This window comes from Magnolia sinica, chromosome 8 (genome assembly GCF_029962835.1).
Source record: "Magnolia sinica isolate HGM2019 chromosome 8, MsV1, whole genome shotgun sequence".
NCBI classification, from domain to species: domain Eukaryota; kingdom Viridiplantae; phylum Streptophyta; class Magnoliopsida; order Magnoliales; family Magnoliaceae; genus Magnolia; species Magnolia sinica.
In genome coordinates, this window is record NC_080580.1 from 78,551,435 (window position 1) to 78,573,346 (window position 21,912).

At 37.3% G+C, this 21,912-nt stretch overlaps 1 protein-coding gene across 10 annotated transcripts in view; it reads right to left on the reverse strand.

Annotated features, from left to right (window-relative positions):
* The window catches only part of LOC131253480 (peptidyl-prolyl cis-trans isomerase FKBP42), a 91,079-nt gene that overhangs the window by 9,851 nt on the left and 59,316 nt on the right, over positions 1-21,912 (reverse strand). For 6 of the 10 annotated variants that reach the window (XM_058254492.1, XM_058254488.1, XM_058254490.1 and 3 more), the window contains one exon: positions 6,640-6,822. In XM_058254492.1, the coding sequence (XP_058110475.1) occupies positions 6,640-6,822 (183 nt within the window). Of the gene's footprint in view, positions 1-6,639; positions 6,823-12,897; positions 12,931-13,066; positions 13,134-21,912 lie in introns of all 10 variants that reach the window. The other 4 variants (XM_058254495.1, XM_058254491.1, XM_058254494.1 and 1 more) reach the window with 4 other exon arrangements.

The following is a 21,912-nucleotide window of genomic DNA, read 5'->3' on the forward strand; positions in this document are numbered from 1 at the left end:
ATCTCCTTGAGCATCACTGCAGCTTTATTTCGCCAGACGTGAAATCTCCTCAGCCGAGGGGAATTGATGGGGACATCAGAGAACCTACTCAGGTGTACCAAAGATCGAGACGACCAACCATATCAACACAACTTTCTTTGTGGATGGGAGACGAGTTCCAGATGGGGCCCGCCGGGCCATGTCGAAGACCCCACATGCATTGGACGTGCATCAGAAAGACCCCACTTTGGGATGATGCATGTGGGTTGCTTAAGAGACTATTTTAGTCATAGGATTTCTATTTCGTGTCGATCCAACCGTTGGATCTTGTCGATCAAGCCATCGGGCCACTTGGACTCTGATCTTGCTTTCTTTATGTTTTTTTGTTATTTTTAGGTTTTATTTGATGGTTGAGATTGATAATAAATGTTTTAATTTTCTTATTTTGGATGATGGGCCACTTTACTTAAGTGAATGGCATAATTGTAGTTATGCTGAATTTTAATTCCGAATTTTTTAATTATTAAACCACAAGGGGAATGGAGTTCCAACCCTGGTGGAGATTTGAGAAGGAAAAGATATAGAGAGAGAGAGAGAGAGAGAGAGAGAAGCTCTCTTGTGTGAAGGAATTTTCCTCATTGTTTTTTAGGGGTTTTTTTTTTTTTTTTTGAAAAAAAAAACCCTCCCTTCCAATTAAATTGTGGAATGGTAAAAACTTGTTTGGTGGTGGATTCATCAAGGTACATCCTCCCTCTCTACTCTTCGAAAGGTATTCTCTTCTTTTCTTATCTTCCTCTTTTACCTTCTATTACAACCTTCTAAACCCTAGATCTTCAATTTCTTATTTTCCCCAATTTCTAAAAACCTTAATTCCAAAATCCCCAATTCCCATAAACCCTAATTCCAAAAAAAAAAAACCCTCCATTCCAATTAAATTGTGAAAGGGTAGAAACTTGTTTGGTGGTGGATTTATCAAGGTACATCCTTCCTCTCTCCTCTTCGAAAGGTATTCTCTTCTTCTCGTCTTCCTTTTTTCCCTTCCATTATAACCTTATAAACCCTAGATCTTCAATTTCTTATTTTTCTCAATTTCTAAAAACCTTAATTCCAAAATCCTCAATTCCCATGAATCCTAATTTTCCTGATTTCAGATTTTTCCCTTTCCTAACCCTAATCATAAAAACTACAAATCTGTCCATTGAGTGTGGAACGTGCCTGTGCTAAATTGGAAGTTCTATCATTCCATCGGTCATAGTTTTAATTGATTTATGTGATTTCTTAGCATGCGGGCATGTGATTTATATTAAATCAGATTTTATTTTCTATTGTTTACTCTTAATTAATTGATAGGTTAGCATCTTTTGTTAATTAAATTACTTTATGGACTCTTTCATAATCTCCACGTTGCATGCTAGCATTAAATCATGTGTCATGCATCACATCTCTCCTACTAACATTGACAATAGTTCTTTCATGAGGATGATGATATCATGAAATCAATCATCTGAACTTCACTTCTGTAAACTAAACCATTTTGTCAGCCATAATCCACCAAAAGAAGCTAGCTATCACTTTTCATATTTCCTTTTTTTTCCCCCTTTGCACGGAATTTTATTTTTCATAGAAAAAGGTGCATCGCACGAACACATCATCATCAAGGTTAAGATATTGTGTGCAATTCTTTTGCGAGTATGGCCCTACCATGGGGAGTGGGAGCCAAAACAGGTGAAGTACACAAAGGGGTACAACATCCAGAAGATCACAAGCAAGGTTGGTGATGACTGAAAGATTATGGGCTTGGATTTAGAGTGTAATTGGGAAAGAGATTTTGTCACTAGCATGTTGTTTAGACAGTTGATTTGTCCCTTTTATCAAAATTCCCTAGGATCTGTAGTGTGGGCTTCAAACAAGGATAATTCCTTTCTCGATTCCAATGAGGTAGAGGGTGGAATGGAACATTACTTTTAGAAGGAACCTTAAGGGGTCGGTTCACACTCGTGAAAATCCAGGATTTTGGGACATTTTGGAATTGCAATCCACAATTTTTAAAGTTGGGGATGTTTGGTACCTCTGAAAATCCAGGATTTTTCTCCCTTTCAATTTCAAGAGGGAGGCCTGCGTTGTAAAATCTTGGATTTTAAAAGTGATTTTATCTCTCTATAGTACACAATACCACAGTATGCAACGGTGTCAACTATGCTCGCCACCAAGGTGTGTATGACATCTACGCCAACCATCGAATGTGTCAACCAATGATAGGCCAAGCGTTCAAAAAATAGGCCCACCAATGATTAGGAGGGGCTGCACGATAGGGGACAATGTACCACTCTCCACTGTTTCCCTTGGATTGCCCACCTAAATCACAGATGGGCCTATTTTTGGGCCATGGTCCTAATTTAAGGTGATGGGTGGCCCTGTAAAATCCAAAGGGATGTCATTCAGAATATGCACAAAATAATTCCAAAATTTCCGAAAGTCAAATTCCAGGCTCCCAACACCCAAGCAGAATCGTAAAATCCAATATTTTCAAAATCCATGCTACCAAACATAATTAAAAATCCATGATTTCAAATCCAGGATTTGAAATACATAATTTCAATTCCATGCCCCCAAATGAGCCCCAAGGATAATTAAATAAATGATTTCACAGAAATATAGCGCATTTGGGGAAGTAATAATTCTTGTCTGTGAAGAATAGCAGGGATTGGAAATGGGGTTCTTTCAGTAAGATTTCTACCGAGTCTCTTTTCGAGGCTCTGATATTGACTAGGGAATCCCGGCGATACGGGGGCGTAACGGCCCGTAACGGTGCAAAATTTTTTTTTGCCAAAAAAATATGAAAAAATATGGATTAAATTCGGAATATTCTAAGCATTCCAAATATGCATTCATTTATAAATTGGAACATGTTTATGGTGGTGTAACGGTCCACTCTTTGGTGAGAAGTTGTATCGGACTCTGATGAATATATGAACCAAAAAACATGAATTAGACTACAAAATTCATAAATAAAATATTCTAACTATCTACTATCAATGATAGATATATTAGAATGAATGTAATATGAAAATATCTTACATTTAGGTGTTTGCGATTATTTTTGAGGGCCAAAATTCATGCGTAAATAGAAAAAAATATAAAATGGCACCCCAAATATGTAAAATGCACATTAACATGTTCTACTATGATTAACACATCATATGGCATCATTAAAACAGCAAAAGAATCATTAAAAAATGATTTTTCGAATTTTCAAAAAAAGGGCCGAAATAAATGCGTAAATAGAAAAAAATATAAAAAAAAATATAAAATGGCACCCCAAATATGTAAAATGCACATTAACATGTTCTACTATGATTAACACATCATATGGCATCATTAAAACAGCAAAAGAATCATTAAAAAATGATTTTTCGAATTTTCAAAAAAAGGGCCGAAATAAATGCGTAAATAGAAAAAAATATAAAAAAAATATAAAATGACACCCCAAATCTGTAAAATGCATATTAACATGTTCTACTATGATTAACACATCATATGGCATCATTAAAACAGCAAAAGAATCATTGAAAAATGATTTTTCGAATTTTCAAAAAAAGGGCCAAAATAAATGCGTAAATAGAAAAAATATAAAATATATATAAAATGGAACCCCAAATATGTAAAATGCACATTAACATGTTCTACTATGATTAACACATCATATGACATCATTAAAACAGCAAAAGAATCATTTAAAAATGGTTTTTCGAATTTTCAAAAAAGGGCCAAAATAAATGCGTAAATAGAAAAAAATATTAAAAAAATATAAAATGGCACCCCAAATCTGTAAAATGCACATTAACATGTTCTACTATGATTAATACATCAAATGGCATGATTAAAACAGCAAAACAACCATTAAAAACTGATTTTTCGAATTTTAAAAAAAGGGGCCAAAATTCATGCGTAAATAGAAAAAATATTTAAAAATTATTAAATGGCACCACAAATCTGTAAAATACACATTAACATGTTCTACTATGATTAACACATCATATGACATGATTAAAACAGCAAAATATATTAAAAAAGTATAAATACCTATTTTTGACGAATTTCTGAAAAATGGCCCACCGAGCTTTGATTCAAAAAAATTTATAATATAATTTTTTTTTCTATCAAATACCTAGCTAAGGTTGGTCGAAATTAGTAGTAGAAGGAGTTAGAAATAGTTTGGAAGCAAGAGGTTTCAAAAAAACAGCAAAAACAGAGCTAAAAAAAAAAAAAAAAGTTACCGTTTCGGGCCCGTTACGGGCCCGTATCGGCCGATACGGGTACAAAATAAATGATTTCACAGAAATATAGCGCATTTGGGGAAGTAATAATTCTTGTCTGTGAAGAATAGCAGGGATTGGAAATGGGGTTCTTTCAGTAAGATTTCTACCGAGTCTCTTTTTGAGGCTCTGATATTGACTAGGGAATCCCCTCTTTGTGCATCAACATTGGTTCCTCCAAAAGCTTTGAGGCTTTTGCTAGGATTTTGGATGAGAAAATTCTAATCCTGGATCAACCGAAAAGTGGCCTACAATCTTTCCCTAGCATCCATTTCATGTGCAAAAGCAAAAAATAAATTGATGCGGACATCAGTGGCGCACCCTTTAAAGTGTACTAGAGGAGGAGGCGTCGCCGACAAAGTACCGGAGTGGAGGAATTGATGTGGATGGACGTCGGGTCCCTCAGACCCATTGTCTGACGCACTATGAGTACAGGAGCGGCATAACTGCACTTTGACTGCAAGCCCATGGGGCGGATTTCACACCCTATCATGCGGGTGTTTTTAGTTTTAGGCATTTTTTGTTCCTTTCCTTCTTTTCGGGGGCTTTAGTGCACTTTTTTGCTTTTTTCGTCTTTTTGTTATTTTTCTTGTTTTTAGGGGCTTTAGTGCATTTTTACTTTTTCCATGACTTATATATACACTGTGAGAAACCCTATTTTATTATTATTGAATGAATAGAAATTCGTGTGTTTTTTTCCTCTTTTATCAAGAGATTAGGGTTGCAGGATTGGCCCTTGGGTGTTGAGGATTCCACCCGGTTTTCAGATTTCCTTCTTTCCAAATATTCAAGGTGCAGGAAAAGGTAAGTATCAACCGTCTTCTTTCCTTTAATGCCCTAAAATTCTTACCCCCTCTCATCTCGAACCCATCTCTCTTCTTCATCTCTTTCGTTCCTCTCTAGATTTCCCTTTTAGTTTAAATGGAAAAAAGAGATGACTAGTTAGGAAAATTGTATCCTAACTTGACTGTGGAATGGCTTATGCTAGATTTGGGATATCCTCATATCCTTAGATCCTCCATTTTTATTGTTTGTGTGATTCTATGCTAAGGGGCATGATCCTGATGGAATGATGTCAACTCTATGTTGAGATTTGCTTTATCGACGTGATTGATAACAATTAGTTGTTTCGTTTTATTATTTGAATCTCTTCAACCTAATTGTACATGCATTTATGGTTAGGCCATCGAATGTCCATGCATTAGAAATGGTCCACAATCCTTCTATTTATCGTGAGTGGCATGGATTGTATGGGAGGAATTTCTCCCTTCCTGAAGATTGATTGGATTGAATTGCAAGTTAGGTTGCCATTCAAGTCGGATCAGGCAACTTGGGTTGGAATTTGAGTTGGGTCGGGCTGCAAGTTAGGCCCTCTTGAGATCAAGTCAGATCAAGTTGCAAGTTGGGTCCTCTTGAGGTCAGAACGGGTTACAGGTTAGGTCCTCTTCATGTCGCGTCAAACATAGGTTGCCCTCAACCTAACCCACCTGAGTTGCACCCCTAGGTGATGGTGGAATCAGTGGTGTTCTAAGAGATGATAGGGGGCATTCAAATTTGTTTCTCTGGAGCTTGGGGGTATGTTGATGAGGCCAAGGCTTTTAGGAAGGTCTTGAGAATCTCTACTAGGAGTTTTAGTGGGAAGATAAAGGCGAAAGGAGATTTCAAAAATGTCATCTGTTGGGCCATTTCTATGATGTCGGAACCATGGAAGTTTTGTGCTTATTGAGATCCACTATCTCGCCTCGAGGCTAAACATTTTGTATGGCCATCTTGAAATAGAGGCAAACTCTATCCCCAACGATCTCGCCAAAGAAAGCATAGTTGTGAGGCACTTTGTATAGGGAACTAATTCCCAATTCAATCTTTTCTTGATAAAATTCTTGTTATTTTTTAAAAACTATCTTTTTGCAAGTACAGAAACTTTTATCAAGGATGAATGTCACCGAACCTTACAATTTTCTAGAGATGGCATGTGGGCTTACCCATACAAAAAGCATATTAAGTTGCCTTGTGGGGTTAGAGTTGATCATCACATTGGATCTGATAGCATGCACTAAACGAGACCCATTGGATGTCTGCATGATGCATAGGAAATGAGGTCAGAGTAGATAACCACACAGAAAACTAGTTTCCACAAAGAAACCATAAACTAGATGAGTTGGTAGGATGCCATAATAAATACGATAATGCTCCGTAATAGCATTAGTTTTCCCAACGTCACTCTATAAGCTGAGATGAAGACTAAAAGAAAATCTACCTTAAAACGGAACTTATGAATATAGATAGGCTCTACATTTACTGCATATATGGTCAAATACTACATGAGTGATTCTGTGGTGCTTACCGAAGCACGTTGAGAACTTTATTGGTTTCTGACCATGACCTTCCTTCATGATTTGCTTAGTAACTTTCTCATGAAGGATTTCAACTTCTGAATCAGCCTTCGGAGGACCTTCAGTATCTTGTGGAGGTTCGCCATGCACAAAAGCGGCTTGTTCAGCAACAATCTCGTTATCATCATCTGGACCTGTAAGAAGCATAGAGAATGTCATTGTTTTAAAATCAGAAAACATCAAACAAACTTTCAAGGATTGCAAAGAAAGATTCATTTTATCAAAGAAAAAAGATGAAAAGAAATGAGGGGGAAAAAAATGAAAGAGTGATTGATTGATGATTGCTCAAAGATTTTCCAACAGAGTATCTTAACAAGGACTCAACCACACAAAAGAGCATTCGATAATGACTTCTCCCTTATGCAGCCAAAAGAATAGTAGAGACCAAAAAGACATAATATGAATAAGAGATTATATTAAAAACTGGAAAAGGAAAAGATGAAACTAGTGATAGAAAGCATTGCATTAAGTGTCTTGTCCTTTCCCCTTTGTGATTCGGTTATCTTCTTTCACATATCCCCATGATCAAATAATGTGCAATTTCACATGATACCAAATGTGCATGCTTTAAGTCTAGTACCCTCGCACGAGTTAAACAACGTGTTTAAGGAAATAATTTTCTTTTCTTTTCTTTTCTTTTCTTTTTTATTTGGATCAGTAGAGACCTAAAAAAAGCCGTACACCAGTCGTGAAAAAATGCTTGCCCTTCTATCATACACTAGAAAAAAGTGGATCTAAAAAATAAAAAAAAAACAGGTGGATGTTCATATGTCAAGAATGACAATCATTTTTTAATGTCACGCTGCCACATTTATGATACAGCTTGGAAGGGTACAGAGTTATTAGATGTACCCATTTTGTTAATGTTATTCAGTAAGGCCATAAGAGGAACTGTACACCTTTTTTCTCATTAGTTTTCAAGTAACAGCATCATCATGGTCTCTCTCTCTCTCTCTCTCTCATTCAAAAAAAAAAAAAAAAACAGCATCATTGCGGTGAACCCTTTAGTCTTTAAACAAATATACCATTTTATTAATGGTTCTCAAGTTCACAACACAAACACAAGAATGTAAACAGATAATGTTTATCCTCTGTTATTCTGATTTCATGCAACTAAAAGAATTTATGATTTTAAGTTCTGGTAAGATGAGCGAAGTGAATAAGTAGCTGAAAAAGTCTAAAAGCCTAAGCTCATGCCATATGAGCACAAGATGCGAGATTATGGAGTTTAGGTATCTTCATGTATCATATCCTACCCATATGGGATATGGCAAAATGCTCAGTACCAGATGGATGTGTATCAAAATGTCTGTTTATGGCATGCACCTTCTTTTGCACAGCAAATAGAGCCACAATAATTCCAATCCACTTTGACAAAAAAAAAGGGTCCTCCTATTACTTGGTAGGTTGACTCAATATCAAAAAGTCCAAGGCAGAAAGCCTGAATGCCCCATTGCTGTACTGGAATCACTGATTGGACCAACTGGTTTCTAGATTCAATTACATCTCAACATATGCTGTGATAAGTGAATTGTCACCTTGCATCCTGCTGTGTTCATGGTGCATTAAAATATTTTACTACATGAAAATTCTACTGACAGTTCCATTTTCAGCATGTTTAGCCATTTGACACCCTTAATTTCTTAATTTAAATCAGTGTTTTAAATACTGTACACTACGTAACATATCGTAACTTTCACTATTTAGCGCAAACAAATAGTTCAAATCCCCTTTAGAATACACTATTTTGGGCATTGCACATGCCACATGCCACATAACTTATGACATGTAGCATACGCCAGATCCTCACTTTTTACAACTTACATAAAAGTTAAGTTTGTGGGGCTAGACTCTTATATTAGTTTAGTTCCATTTTTAAAAAACGCGGTGATCCATACTCCTTATACATGGCACTGCTGTACGGTTATATGGACCATCCATATTGTACGTCCAATTGTGGATGGAGGAAATCTCTAAAATCATACTAATCAAGAAATCCTAACCATTGGTACAACTATGCCATGTGTATGGTTGAAGAGTCACAACCATTTTTCAAATGGTGTAAAATTAACAAAGGAATGTTGTCTTTATGAGACATGAAACTTTCCTAAGAGCTCAACGCCTCTGTCACAGTTAGATAAAAAATTAAGCTGCTTGACTCTTCCAATCCACAAATGATGTAGGACAATTAACCACTTGCTTTAAAAGCTCGAACTGTTAGAGTATGACAAATTAATCCTTTTATCTCATAGCCCAGGCCCCACATCTCATGGGTTAGGACCTCGGCCGAACCCCACTCGTGGAACCCAAATCACATGGGTACCGCCTCGCACGGGCCGCCCACCGAGTGTGTCCCCACATCCCACAGGCTACCCCACTCGAGCCCGGCGTGAAATGCGCATTAATCACCCCCGGCGAGGAGTCTCAAACGTGTGACCTCCCCCGTAGGTCCCGCCCCACCCCGAGTGTGCCCCTGCATCCCATAGGCGACCCCACTCGACCCCAGTGTGAAAATGCCCATGCATTATTCACCCCTGGTGAGGAGTCTTGAACACGAGACCTCCCGCTCTGATACCAATTTGATGCAAGACAATTAACCACTTGCTCTAAAAGCTCGAACTGTTAGAGCATAGCGAATTAATCCCTTTATCTCATAGCCCAGGCCACACATCTCATGGGTTAGGACCTCGGCCGAACCTCCCTCGTGGGCCCCAAATCACATGGGTACTACCTCACACGAGTCGCCCACCTTGAGTGTGTCCCCGCATCCCACATGCTACCCCACTCGAGCCCGGTGTAAAATACGCATTAATCACCCTTAGTGAGGAGCCTCAAATACGAGACCTCTCCCGTGGGCCCCACCCACCCCGAGTGTGCCCCTGCATCCTACGAGCGACCCCACTCGAGCCCGGTGTGAAAATGCCCCTGCAGTAACAAACCCTTTCAAGTTTCAACATAATTTTAGCCACGGTATTGCCCCTAGGAGAAGATCATTTGCCAAAAATTTACATGCCATAGGAGCCCAAAAGAAGGAGATATCAACTTCCCCCTGCATGTCTGTACAGCCTGATTTTGGGGGATTTTGCTGTGGTTCTCTAATTTTCCTATTATTGGGTAATGTAATCTCTTCTAAAGCTCAAAAGACTGGTATGTTTTTGCCATTAATGCTTTTTTTATTATTATTTTAAGTAACGCATTAATGCTTTTAATTGAGTTTAGATGAAGACAAGAATAAACTTTAATGGTTGTAGGGTTTTTTCAGCATTTTTTATTTTTCCTTTTTTATTTCCAGTTATGCTTTTTTGGTTGACTGTATTTAGTGATACTTGTTGCAACTTTTTCACTAAAACTATAAAAAATGATTATGTTGTATTATCTTTTTCAATGATTTATGATATTTGTCGTAAAATTTATTCAAGCTTAACATTTGTTGTACCATTTGCTATCAGTTAGTGCTATATTTGTTTGCAATGTGTTAATATGTTGAGTAGAAATTATTTGTTAATATTTTCTGCTATATTTTTACTGTTATTTTAATTAAAGTCCAGAAGTAGCCTGCAGCTTACACTACACTCAATGTGACTTACACCTGATGGTTCAGAGGTGTGAATGCTATGTTACAAGCTGCTCACAATTTAAAACACAAATTTAAATTTTCCATGTGAATAGGATGATAAGTTTATGGCATAACTAGTACAAATGGTTTGCACAACGCACATGGAGAGAATGGAAGTGGTTTGCAAGATGTGTGAGAGTGTGGAGAAGCAGTAAAAGGCACGTAAAAATTATAAGTGGTTTACATTGACTCAATCAAACCACCAAACCGTCTAAGTAGTGAGACCCACTTTAGATAGTCGTCATCTAAAATTCAGATTAATGTAACGTTCCTAACCTGTGATTAATAAGCATTTGGCTGTTGAAACTGGACCATTAACCGTTTCCATTTTGACCGTCCATTAAATATCCACCAATCAGCCAGTTAGGAAATCAAATCAATATAACTTCTAGTTGAAAAGCCACCTAAATCAAGGTCCATCCCTTTTACTGTTAAGTTTGAGCTCATGATATGCGACATATGCAATTTATTAGTGCATGCACATCAACCATCATACTCTGCCTCAAGATTAGAGTTCTTTTTTTCATGTAAGAGGCAATAGAGCGTCCTCTAGCAGCTAGCTTCACCTTGCAGATTTCCTTTGGTTTAAAACCCTCCCACATCCCTTAGGGCCTGTTTGGCCGGACGAATCCCATGGGATTAGGAGGGATGGGATGGATTTTAAGGTACTGATGGTGGTGTCAATGGATTGGTTTAAGATCCATGGGATTGCTATATCCGGGACAAGTTTACTGAGTCTGTTTGGCACACCCAGAATATTCCGGGATTTTACTTTCCAATCCATCCAACCAAATATGCCCCAAAGACAATTGAACGGGATTAAGATGGATGGGATCAATTTTGTCAGTAGATTGGTTTAAGATCCATGTGTTTGCTATATCCCGAGACAAGTTCATTGGGTTTGTTTGGCTCGTTTGGCATATCCCGGGATTTTACTGTCCCATCCCTCTTTATCCCTCTTAATCCGCCAGGCCAAACAGGCCCTTAATAATGAAAGTTTTAGCAATTTGAAAAACTAATTGCTTGAAAGTTTTTTCCACTGGCTTCTCTTATATATAGTAGATATAGTGTTTGACCTTAGAAATCTTCAAGGCAATCTTAAGATTCATACAAAAACTTCATGTAAAATAGATGGGTGTGAGCCTCACGAAATGAACAATGGACAAAGTAACAGATGAGTGAATGACTGTACATTCAGCAATGAAGATACAAAGTGAGCCAGTAACAAGGTATTCCGTATCGGTAACAGGGGCCGTAACGGTCACCACCATTACCGATACAGGTATCGGCCGTAACGGCCGATAAGGGGGTGTAACGGCCATTACGACCTCGTAACGGTTGAAAATTTAGATTTGTTCGAAAATTTTTGAAAAAATATCTAGAAAATCCAGAATAATGCAAATATTCCAAATATGTATTCATTTTTTATTTTGAACATGTTTAAGGTAGTGTAACAGTGCACTCTTTGGTGAGAGTGTTGTATCGGGCTATCTAGTGAATTTGTGAACATGATTATAAGTCTCTAATGTTTACACATCACAATCAAGCATTAGAACTAGAAATCAGAAAAAGTCATAAATACTACTTTTTCAATTTAAAAAAATGGCCCTTGGACCTTCTATTCGCTCAAATCACTTCAATCTACAGTTTTAATATTAAAAACTATAGTAAGAGTGGTCGAAATCAGTTGTAAAATGACCTAGGAGGTTCTATTCGCTCAAATCACTTCAATATACAGTTTTAATATTAAAAACTATAGTAATAGTGGTCGAAATCAGTTGTAAAATGACCTAGGAGAGTTTTTGGAATGAGAAAAGTTTTTTTTTTTAATGGAAAAAAGAAGTGGTCGCTTTTCGACCTTTATGGGAGTAACGGTTGTTATACCCTGTAACGGCCTTTACGACCACTGAAACGGCCAATATGGTCTTAAAAAACCAATTGTCCCGTTTCAACCCTGTAACGTGTAACGGTCATGACCGTTACCTATACGTATCGGCCTTTACGGGCATATCGTAACGGATACGGAACCCCCTGGCCAGTAACAAGTATAATTCTTCATTTTTTGAATGGTAATTCCTCATCAAATCCATTTATCTTGCCAAGATCATTGAATACAATGAATTAGGTCTTCACAAAAAGCACACAAATACAATTTCCAGATGAGGGATGATAATTGATGGGGCATAAGTTTTTTATTTTTCCTTTTTTTCTTTTTAATTGGAACATGTTGATGGGACACAAATAACCTGTTATTACCACTGAATTGCATTACTTATAGAAAAAAGAAACTCAGATAAACTATAAAATAATTACCACAAAATACATTAAAAAAGCAACGTATACCAGTCAATACAAAAAGCTAATTGAGAAAACAAAGAAATAGAAAATATGATATTTTTTTCTCTCGTATACACATAAACTGATTTATTTAATTGACCATGGGTAGAAACTCTAATCGCATGTATGTATAAATTTATAACTCTATAATGAAAAAGTAGCTACAGCATGGCCATGGAGATTCATCGAAATGAAGAAGGGGAATGATTAAATACAAGTGATATGGTTAACGCATTAAAGAATTTGAAGTGGGTACCTTTCTCAGACTGCTGGAGGGAATATGCTCGGGCTATCATCCAAAATCCAAGAAACAAATGAAAATGAGTATAGATGCTGTGCACTAAAATGACGGAGACATGAAAGACTTGAACTCAATCTATCTCCTACAAAAGTGTGATAAGTGCCATCCAATAGAGTATACTGACCCTGGCTGTCCTCCATGTTCAAAAGGGAATCCTCTCCAAAGGCCTTGTTGAAATCTGCACGGATTCCCTAATTGAGAAGATAACATTAGCAATTGAAATGAACAGAAGATGCAGAAAGGAATCATACTGCTTCAATCATTACCCAAAAACTACTTGCAAAATAGAAGGGGTGTAAGCCTCACAAAAAGTATAACCAACAAAGTAAGAGATGAGTGAATTGACACTGGATCTGCTACAATTGTTTCTACATTAAGCTTAATGTGCAAACTGACACGTGGCGCCCACCCTGACGTTTTCATGACATCCAGTCCCTCCATTATCTGCATGCCATAATGCTCTACCCGGTGCCTAAATATCAGGCCACTCGAAAAACTCAGGAGGGCCACACCACAGGAAACAGTTGGGATGGGACGCCCACCATTAAAAACGGTTTAGATTGTGTGCGAGACCCACCCTGTTTTGCATATGCCATCTAATCCATTATGCATCCTACAGGAAACAAGGATGCATGGACACGCAATAGGCCATTCTCAAATGGGCCACAAAACATTATTTTATCACTTTTAGGCATGATTTTACATGAAATGTCCAACTTGAGTTTTTGATCGATCTGATTTTTGGGAACAGCGGAGAACAAGATTGGGCTCACATGATGGACGGATTGGATGTAATGAAAACATCACGGAGGAGCCCACACCCACACATCTATTTGTACATTAAGCATAATGTAGAAACGTTTGTATAGGATCTGGCCTCGAGGGAATGACTGTACAATCTACACTAAAGGTATAAAGTGAACCAGTAAGAGGTATAATTGTTCTTTTTTCTTTTTCCTTTTTTTTTCTTTTTTTTTTCCCCCTTTTTTCTCCTTCTTCTTTTTTTCCCTTCTTTTGCGTGTGTGTGTATGTGTGTGTGTGTGTGTGTGTGTGAATGGTAAGAGGTATAATTCTTCATAAAAAATTATGTAATGCGAGGTATAATTCTTCATTAAAAATAATAATAATAATAATAATAATAAATTTAAAAAAAAAAAAAAACATAATAGAAAATTTTAAAAAGGAAATAGGCATAATGCTAGGTGTCATTTGGCAGAGTGGATTCCGGGGGATTTGTAGGACTTTTTCAGTTTTTCCGGACGTTTGGCAGCAGGATTTTGAAGTCTTTGGATTTCGATTCCTGCCAAATCCCTCAAAAAGAGCCCTTTCTGCATTCCCACCTCAAAGCTGATTTGCAAAATCCCCTCGACTCCACAGGCTTCAAAAATCCACTGGATTCTGCCAAACGAACCCCTAATGATTTAAGAAGAGCAAATTGCTGGACGAACCCTAAAATCATTAAAACTCATTCTAAATTCATCTAAACTCGATAAAAATCATAATGGCAGGAACATACCTTTCTTGCGCTCTAGAAGAGAAGAATACGAGAATCACAGCAAAATCCCCAAAAATCGTGAAAAATAAAAATAAAAAAAATAGAGGAAAGCTAAGATCTCCTTCGTTCTGGCTCCTATTCCCCTTAAATTTCAGGCAAATGATCTTCTTCGAAGAGTGATACGGCAGCTGAAATTTCGTGTTGGAAGGATTTGTAGATAGGAAGAATCGATTAGCTCAAGATCTCGAGCTTTTCTCGATCTCTTTCTTTCGATTTCCGAACGACTTCGAGTTTATAAACGACAAGATTCCTGTGTTAGTTCTACTGCATTTAAATGTTTGTAACACTCCAACTGTATAAACAGCAGACCATAAGCGCTAGATTGGACAAATAATAAACAGATCCACACTGTTCATCATGTTCTTCGACGCATTTTCACCGTTGATCATAAAAATCATTCATATATAAGACTTAATTGCGCCACACCATAGTGAACGGTCATGAGGGGATTGGATGGAATATACGGAGCGGATTAGGTGTTACTCGGGTAACACCGTAACGAGTGTTTCTCTGACTGTGGGGCTCACGTTGATATATTTTTGTATATCCAAACCGTAAATCATATTTCCCAGATTATTTTATGGCATTATTTCAAAGATGAATCGAATCCACATCTAAAATGTAAGAAACCCACCATTAAAAACTTCCTAAGGCTCACCGTAATGTTTATTTTCCATCCAACCTGTTGATAGGGTCACCTATACCTTGATAAAAAGGAAAACACAAATATCATATTGATCAAAACCTTCTGTGGCCCCAAGAAGTTTTTAATTGCTAATCGCCACTGTTTCCTGTGGTGTGGTCCACCTAAGAGTTAGATCTGCTTCGTTTTTAGCCTCATTTCCTAAATGGAGCTGGAAAAGGGATGGACCGAGTGGATACGACCAATACATCAATGCGAGCCCCACGGTCTGGAAAACACTCACTGCGGGGTTAGCCGGGAAACACCTGATCCAGTCTCGGTATATATGCAGACACTACGGTGGATTCACGGACGACTTGGACGGAAGCGGATTGGCTGGTGCGGGTACGTGTCGTGCCAATAGCTCATGCTCGGTGCAAAGGAGATCAAAGATACATGACCACACGATGATGTATTTATCATATCCACGCCGTTTATCCATTTGGCAAGATCATTTTAGAGCATGAGTCGAAATAAGAGTCATATGTAAAGCTCAAGTAAACCACACCACAAATAGTAATAGAACAATGATTCTCGTCATTAAAACATTTATAAAACCCACCATAACATTTATTTTCTATCTATTCTAATAATAAGGTCACATATAACTGGAATAAAATGAAAAAATATATATATCATACGATCGAAAACTTTTATGACCCCAATAAGGATTTTAATGCTAGATGTCCGATCCCCACTTCTTTTTGCAAAGTGGTCCACTTCGTCTTTGAATTTATCTTATTGTCGGCTCAAGCCTTGCCAAATGAACTGATGATTTGAACATAATACATATTTGGTGACCTCGGTACTGTAAGGTGGGTGATGTATGGTGCACTAGCTAATCTAAGCTGGCACATTTAAATCTTTTGGGTCACTTGAAAGTTGTATTGTTGTATTTATATATTTATGCCATATATTCATTTGGCAAGATCATTTTAGAGCATGATCCCAAATAAGAGTCATATCCATAGCTTAAGTAGACCACACCAAAAATAGTAATGAGACATTGATTCTCATCATCAAAACATTCATAAAACCCACCATAGCATTTATTTTCCATCTAATCTGATAATAAGGTCACACCAACCTAGATGAAAATGAAAAACAAATATCGTATTGATCCAAAACTTTTATGACCCTAAAAAGATTTTAATTGTAGACGTTCAATCCCCACTTCTTTTTATAATGTGATCCACTTCTTCTTTAAATTTATAATATTTTCAGCTCAAGCCATACCAATTGAACTGATTATTTGAATATAATACATACTTCATGATAGGACCCACAAATTTTGGTGACCTCTATACTGCAAGGTGGGTGGTGTGGGGTACACCAGCTAATCTGCTTCTGACTTGGCAGCTTTAAATCTTTTGGGTCACTTGAATGTTGTATCGATCTGATTTTTAGGCCGGCTGAGTCCAAACAGAAGCGGATTAAGTGGCGTTCCACATACCACCAACTTGGCTAATGTGTTCATGTCACCAAGTTCTACGAGTCCCATGTGAAGTATGTGTTGTATCCAAATCATCTGGCCAATTAATGAGCTCATCGCAAGACTTTTAGATTAAAATAATAATAATAAGACAGAGACAAAGATTAAGTAGACCACATTGCAAAAAGTAATAGAGATTGAATGTCTAACATTAAAACCCTTTCGGGGTCATAAAAGTTTTGGATCAATATGATATTTGTTTTTTTTTTCTCTTAATCAAAGTCCATGTGATCTTATAAATAGATTAGATGGAAGACAAATGTTATGGTGGGCTCTACAAATGTTTTAATATGAGAATCATTGTCCCATTGCTATTTGTGGTGTGGTCCACTTGAACTTTGGGTATGACTCATTTTTTTAGCTTATGCTCTAAAATGATCTTGCAAAATGAATAAACAGTGAGGATATAATAAATACATCACTGTGGACCATATAACTTTGATCTCCTTTAAACCATTAGTAAAACTCGAAGCTCTCACGGAGTTTAGTGCTCATCTTCTCACAATACCTACCCACACCAGCGATGGCACATAAATATCACGGTCAACCTAGGGATGTTTCAACCATAGGAAGTTTCCCACCCACCTTTTTCTTGAGTATTATATCCTGTTCACTTTTAATCTCAGTCCTAAAATGAGCTCACAAAATAGAGTAAATTTCTCACAAACGTCATGGTGGCCCCCCACAGGAATTTCTTGCAAAAAAAAAAAGACTTTTCAAGGTAGATCTCCTGAGAAAGCATTTCACTCACCATAATGTTTGTAAGAAATCTACCCCATCCAGCTATTTTGTGAGTTCATTTTAGAAGTAGAGATCAAAAGTGAGTACTCAAGTGGGTTGAAAGTGTAAGGATTGAACATCCACAATTGAAATATTCATGGTGCCACAAAAGTTTTGAATCAGTTTAATATTTTTGTTTTCAGTTCATCCCGGTAGGATTGAAGTTATGAACGATATAAATGGCATGTAAACATCATTGTTGACCCAGGGAGGTTTCAACGGTAGGAATTTCCCCATCCACATTTCCCCAACCCACTTGAATCTTGGATCATGCTCACTTTTGGTCTCAAGTCTTAAAATGAGCTCACAAAATGATTGGACGGGGTCGATTTCTCACAAACATCAATGTGGGCCCCACCTAAGTTTCCAGCACAGGAACTTACTGCCAAATTTAGCAGGAAATCCACGTCCCATATTGTTTAAGTCGTTCAGTGCGAATTGTGTATTGCGTTTAAGTTGTTTAGTGTAGATTGTGTATTGCGGTGTAGTATGGATACTCTATGAGGCCCATTGAAATATATTTGTTTTATCCGCTCTATCCATACATTCTTCTAACTCATCTTAGGGGTATGAATAAAAAATTGAAGCAAATCTGAGGCTTAAGCAAACCATACAACATGAAACAGTGTGAATTAAACGCCTATCATTGAGGGAAGTTTTGGATGAAGCTTATATGTGTATTTTCCTTTCATGATGAGGAATAAACATCACTTGTCCTTAGGAAGGTTTCAACTGTGCACATCATTTTCCTGGCTATTTTCTGTGGTGTGGTACACTTGAGCTTTGCATATGATTTAATTTTGAGCTCATGCCTTAAAATAAGCTCGAAAAATGGATTGTCAGCATGTATAAAACACATACATCATAGTGGGCCCCGCGGAGAATCCATGCCATGGTACAACGTGATGACCTCCTTGCTGAACAATCTGCATCCTTTTCGTGCATGGCAAAGTTCCACATACAGTTAGGATTTTCGTGATTAATTTGATTTTGAAGATGCATTCTATCCACATTGTACTAACAATGTGAACAGGGTAGAAAGCTGTAACATCACTGCCATGTAAATAGTATGAGCCACCACCGTCTTAGCAGCAGTGCTAAACTAACATAAGACTCTCACCCATCAACTTATTTAATTTTAAGATAAGAACTTTGATACTCTGAAAGAGTGTGATGGACAATACGCATGTTCTTAGAAATTGCATACTTAGAATGCAAATAACTTAAATTATAAGTACCAGTTTAGCTGCATCCTGAATAAAAAAAATTTAGGTTATTTCATTGCCTGATTGTGGGATTGATGTGCACTTATTACATAACTAAAATGAAAAAGAAAAGAAAAAAAAAAATCCAACGGCATTTTTTTTTTTTAATAATATTTTTTGGTAGAAATTTTCATTTATTATATTATAAAGCACCCGCTAGGGATAGATACCAAGACCTCAAGTGTTGAAATGAGGTGTCTCCACTCAATCTGCCAGTTAAGCTATGGATTTGGGTGTAAATCCAACGACATTATTTCAACAAAACAAGAATCTAGGAATCAAAGGCTAGAATTGTTCAACCAACATTACTTTCTATGTTACAGTTGGGTCTTTACTCATCCCTCAAGATAGTTTCAATACAAAGTTATAAGTTCGGGTACCCATTGTGGTGAAATTCCACTGTGCATAAATGTGTGAGATGTGGGTGTTGTGTATATAAAAATAAAATAAAATAAAATAAAAGGTACTAATGTATTGAGTGTTATACCCAAAGTATATTAAATAACTCCTTGTTTATAACGAGGCAAACATATTTTATTGGAGCGTGAAGGAGGCCGCTGGATTTGTGGTATTATAAAATATATCAAGTGATTTCTTGGATCTTAAGAGAAAGCACAAACAACAATAAAAGGAAATAGTGATCTAACTAAAAGATTGACACAATGTAGTTTTACTTGGTGAGACCAAGATCATAAGATAGCTAGAACTAATTTAAACTAAAGGGTTGATCTGAAATTTTCATCCAGTGAAGTGAAACCGGTTTTAAACAAATAATAAAATTCTAAAGATCCATAAATTCACTTTTAACAATCATAGTAGCAAAATTATTGATTCAACCCTCGTAACTCAATTGAAATCGAAGTACTATTCTATCCAATTCAAAGATAATTTTGTAAAATCAATCATCAACATTAAACTTTAATAAAATATAAATTCGATTGAATGATTCTCTCAGGCCAGACCCGGACTCAAATTGGGTCAGGCATGTGGACTCGGTATCGAATAGGATTGAGTTTGGGTCAAGCATACTTCAAAATTCAATCGAGTGGGGTCAACCCTAACTCAGTTCGACTTGACTCGATGCCCAACTTTACCTGCCATAGATAGGTAATGAACCAAAAGGCGTCTCTATCTAACAATCTCATCCATTCGGTCAGTTAAATTCCACCATATTTATATGGACCGTTGACTATTTTTGAATTTTAGCCGTTCATTTGCTGGCCAATAATAGGATGTCTAGGGTTATCCTAAGGTAGTGTATTTTGCAGTCTCACGCAGGCACTTTGCGGTCCACCAGATGAACCGTCTGGATCACTGAAATATGGCCCCATCTGTCCGGAAAGTAGGCTATCGCTCAAAGGCCTCTAGTTCAGGCAAAGAATTGGGTGGGCGTGAGGGAGGCCCTATGCTTTTGCAGGTTAAGCTTAATCTACAATGTGATGTGTGGGGCCCACTGTAATGTTTAAATAACATCCAATCCGTTCATTATGTGTGCCACCTGATGTTATGCTTAACTTCCAAAAATAAGGCCCATCCAAACCTTAGTTGGGCCATAACATTCAAAATTATGACTAATGCTTATAAAATCAAGTGGTATATATGGCCAACCTGTGTTTTGGAATGGATTGATTTTTGATGTGGTGTACATTTATCCTACTGTGGCACATCTTCTGGATGGATTGGATGGGATATTCAACACATGATGGCCCCACATACAATCTGTAATTTTTTTATGGTGGGAGTCTCTGTCCAACTCCCAACCATTACCTATGGTGTGGCCCACCTGAGTTTTGGATCCTCTCGAATTTGGGGCACCAAAAAGACAACATGATGGGTCGCACATGATGGACGGATTGGATATCATGTACACATAATGGTGGGCTCCACACATCTCGTTGTAGGTTAAGGGTTAACCTACAAAGCTTTGAAGCCTCCTTATTTGGGCGTGGCTTCGGTGGATCCCTGACTATGGGGTCCACCATAATGTATTTATCTTACATTCACGCCGTCCATCCATTTTACATCTTATTTTATAGCATGATCTAAAAAATGAAGCATATCCAAATTTCAGGTGGACCACACTACAGGAAACAGCCATGGTTGACTATTAAAAATTTTGTGGCCCACAAAAGTTCTAGATCAAGATGATATTTGTATAGTCCCTTTATCTAGATCTTTCTGACGTTATCAACAGTTTGGATGGCAAATAAACATTCCAGTGGCCCTTAAGAAGTTTTTAATGGTGAGTATTTAATCCCTACTGTTTCGGTGGTGTGGTCCACCTGAGATTTTTATCTGCTTCTTTTTTAGTATAGTATTCTAAAATGAGGTTTAAAAACGCATGGACGGCGTGGATGTAGGTCATATACATCAATGTGGGCCCCACAGTTACGGGGCCGGATCCAATGAAGCTGCACGACCTCTTTATTGAAACGGGGCTGTCTTAAACTTTAAGTACCAAAGGCCTTAGCTTTCTTCTTACGCCATACATCCCCTTTCCTACCCTACCATCAACCGTTCTTTGTGTGTTCAACATCCCTTTATTTCAAAATATGGGCCCACTCTAGACTCTGGATTGCACATGGACTTTAATCACCCTGATTATGCAGTGAACAAGGAATATGTGTGCCAACTGCCATGGTTACACCAAACATGCTATGGATTTCATTAGCATCAATTTGCTATCCCAAAATAATCATATTATCAATTGCGGCACTAAACTTCAATAGGATGATCTACACAGTTAAAACATGATCTATGTAAAGCAAGGCTGAAAATTGTTGGTTAGTTACTTAGATGTGATCCTAATCCTATACTTGAGGCCTCTAAGACTTGGAATTTCACCATTTTCAGCCAAAGTATACATTTCAATGGGCTTATTAAAATCATCGTGTTAAATATTAGATATGTAAAGGATATTAAAGTTGATTTAGGGCCTGTTTGTTAATGCTGAATTTTTGCACTTAACGCGGAATTGGGAAAATGTTCTGTGTTTAGTGGTGTTTGTCAATATGTTGCTAATGCTGAAGAAGAAAAGCGCTAAGTGGTTTTTCACTGAATTCTTTACATGATAGGAGTCTGGCTTAATGATGAACACGTGAATTTTTTATTAAACAAAAATTTTTGCTTCCAAAATTACACCTTTTAACATACTACGGATTGGATACTCCCATGCCACCATCCTCGTGGCTGGTGG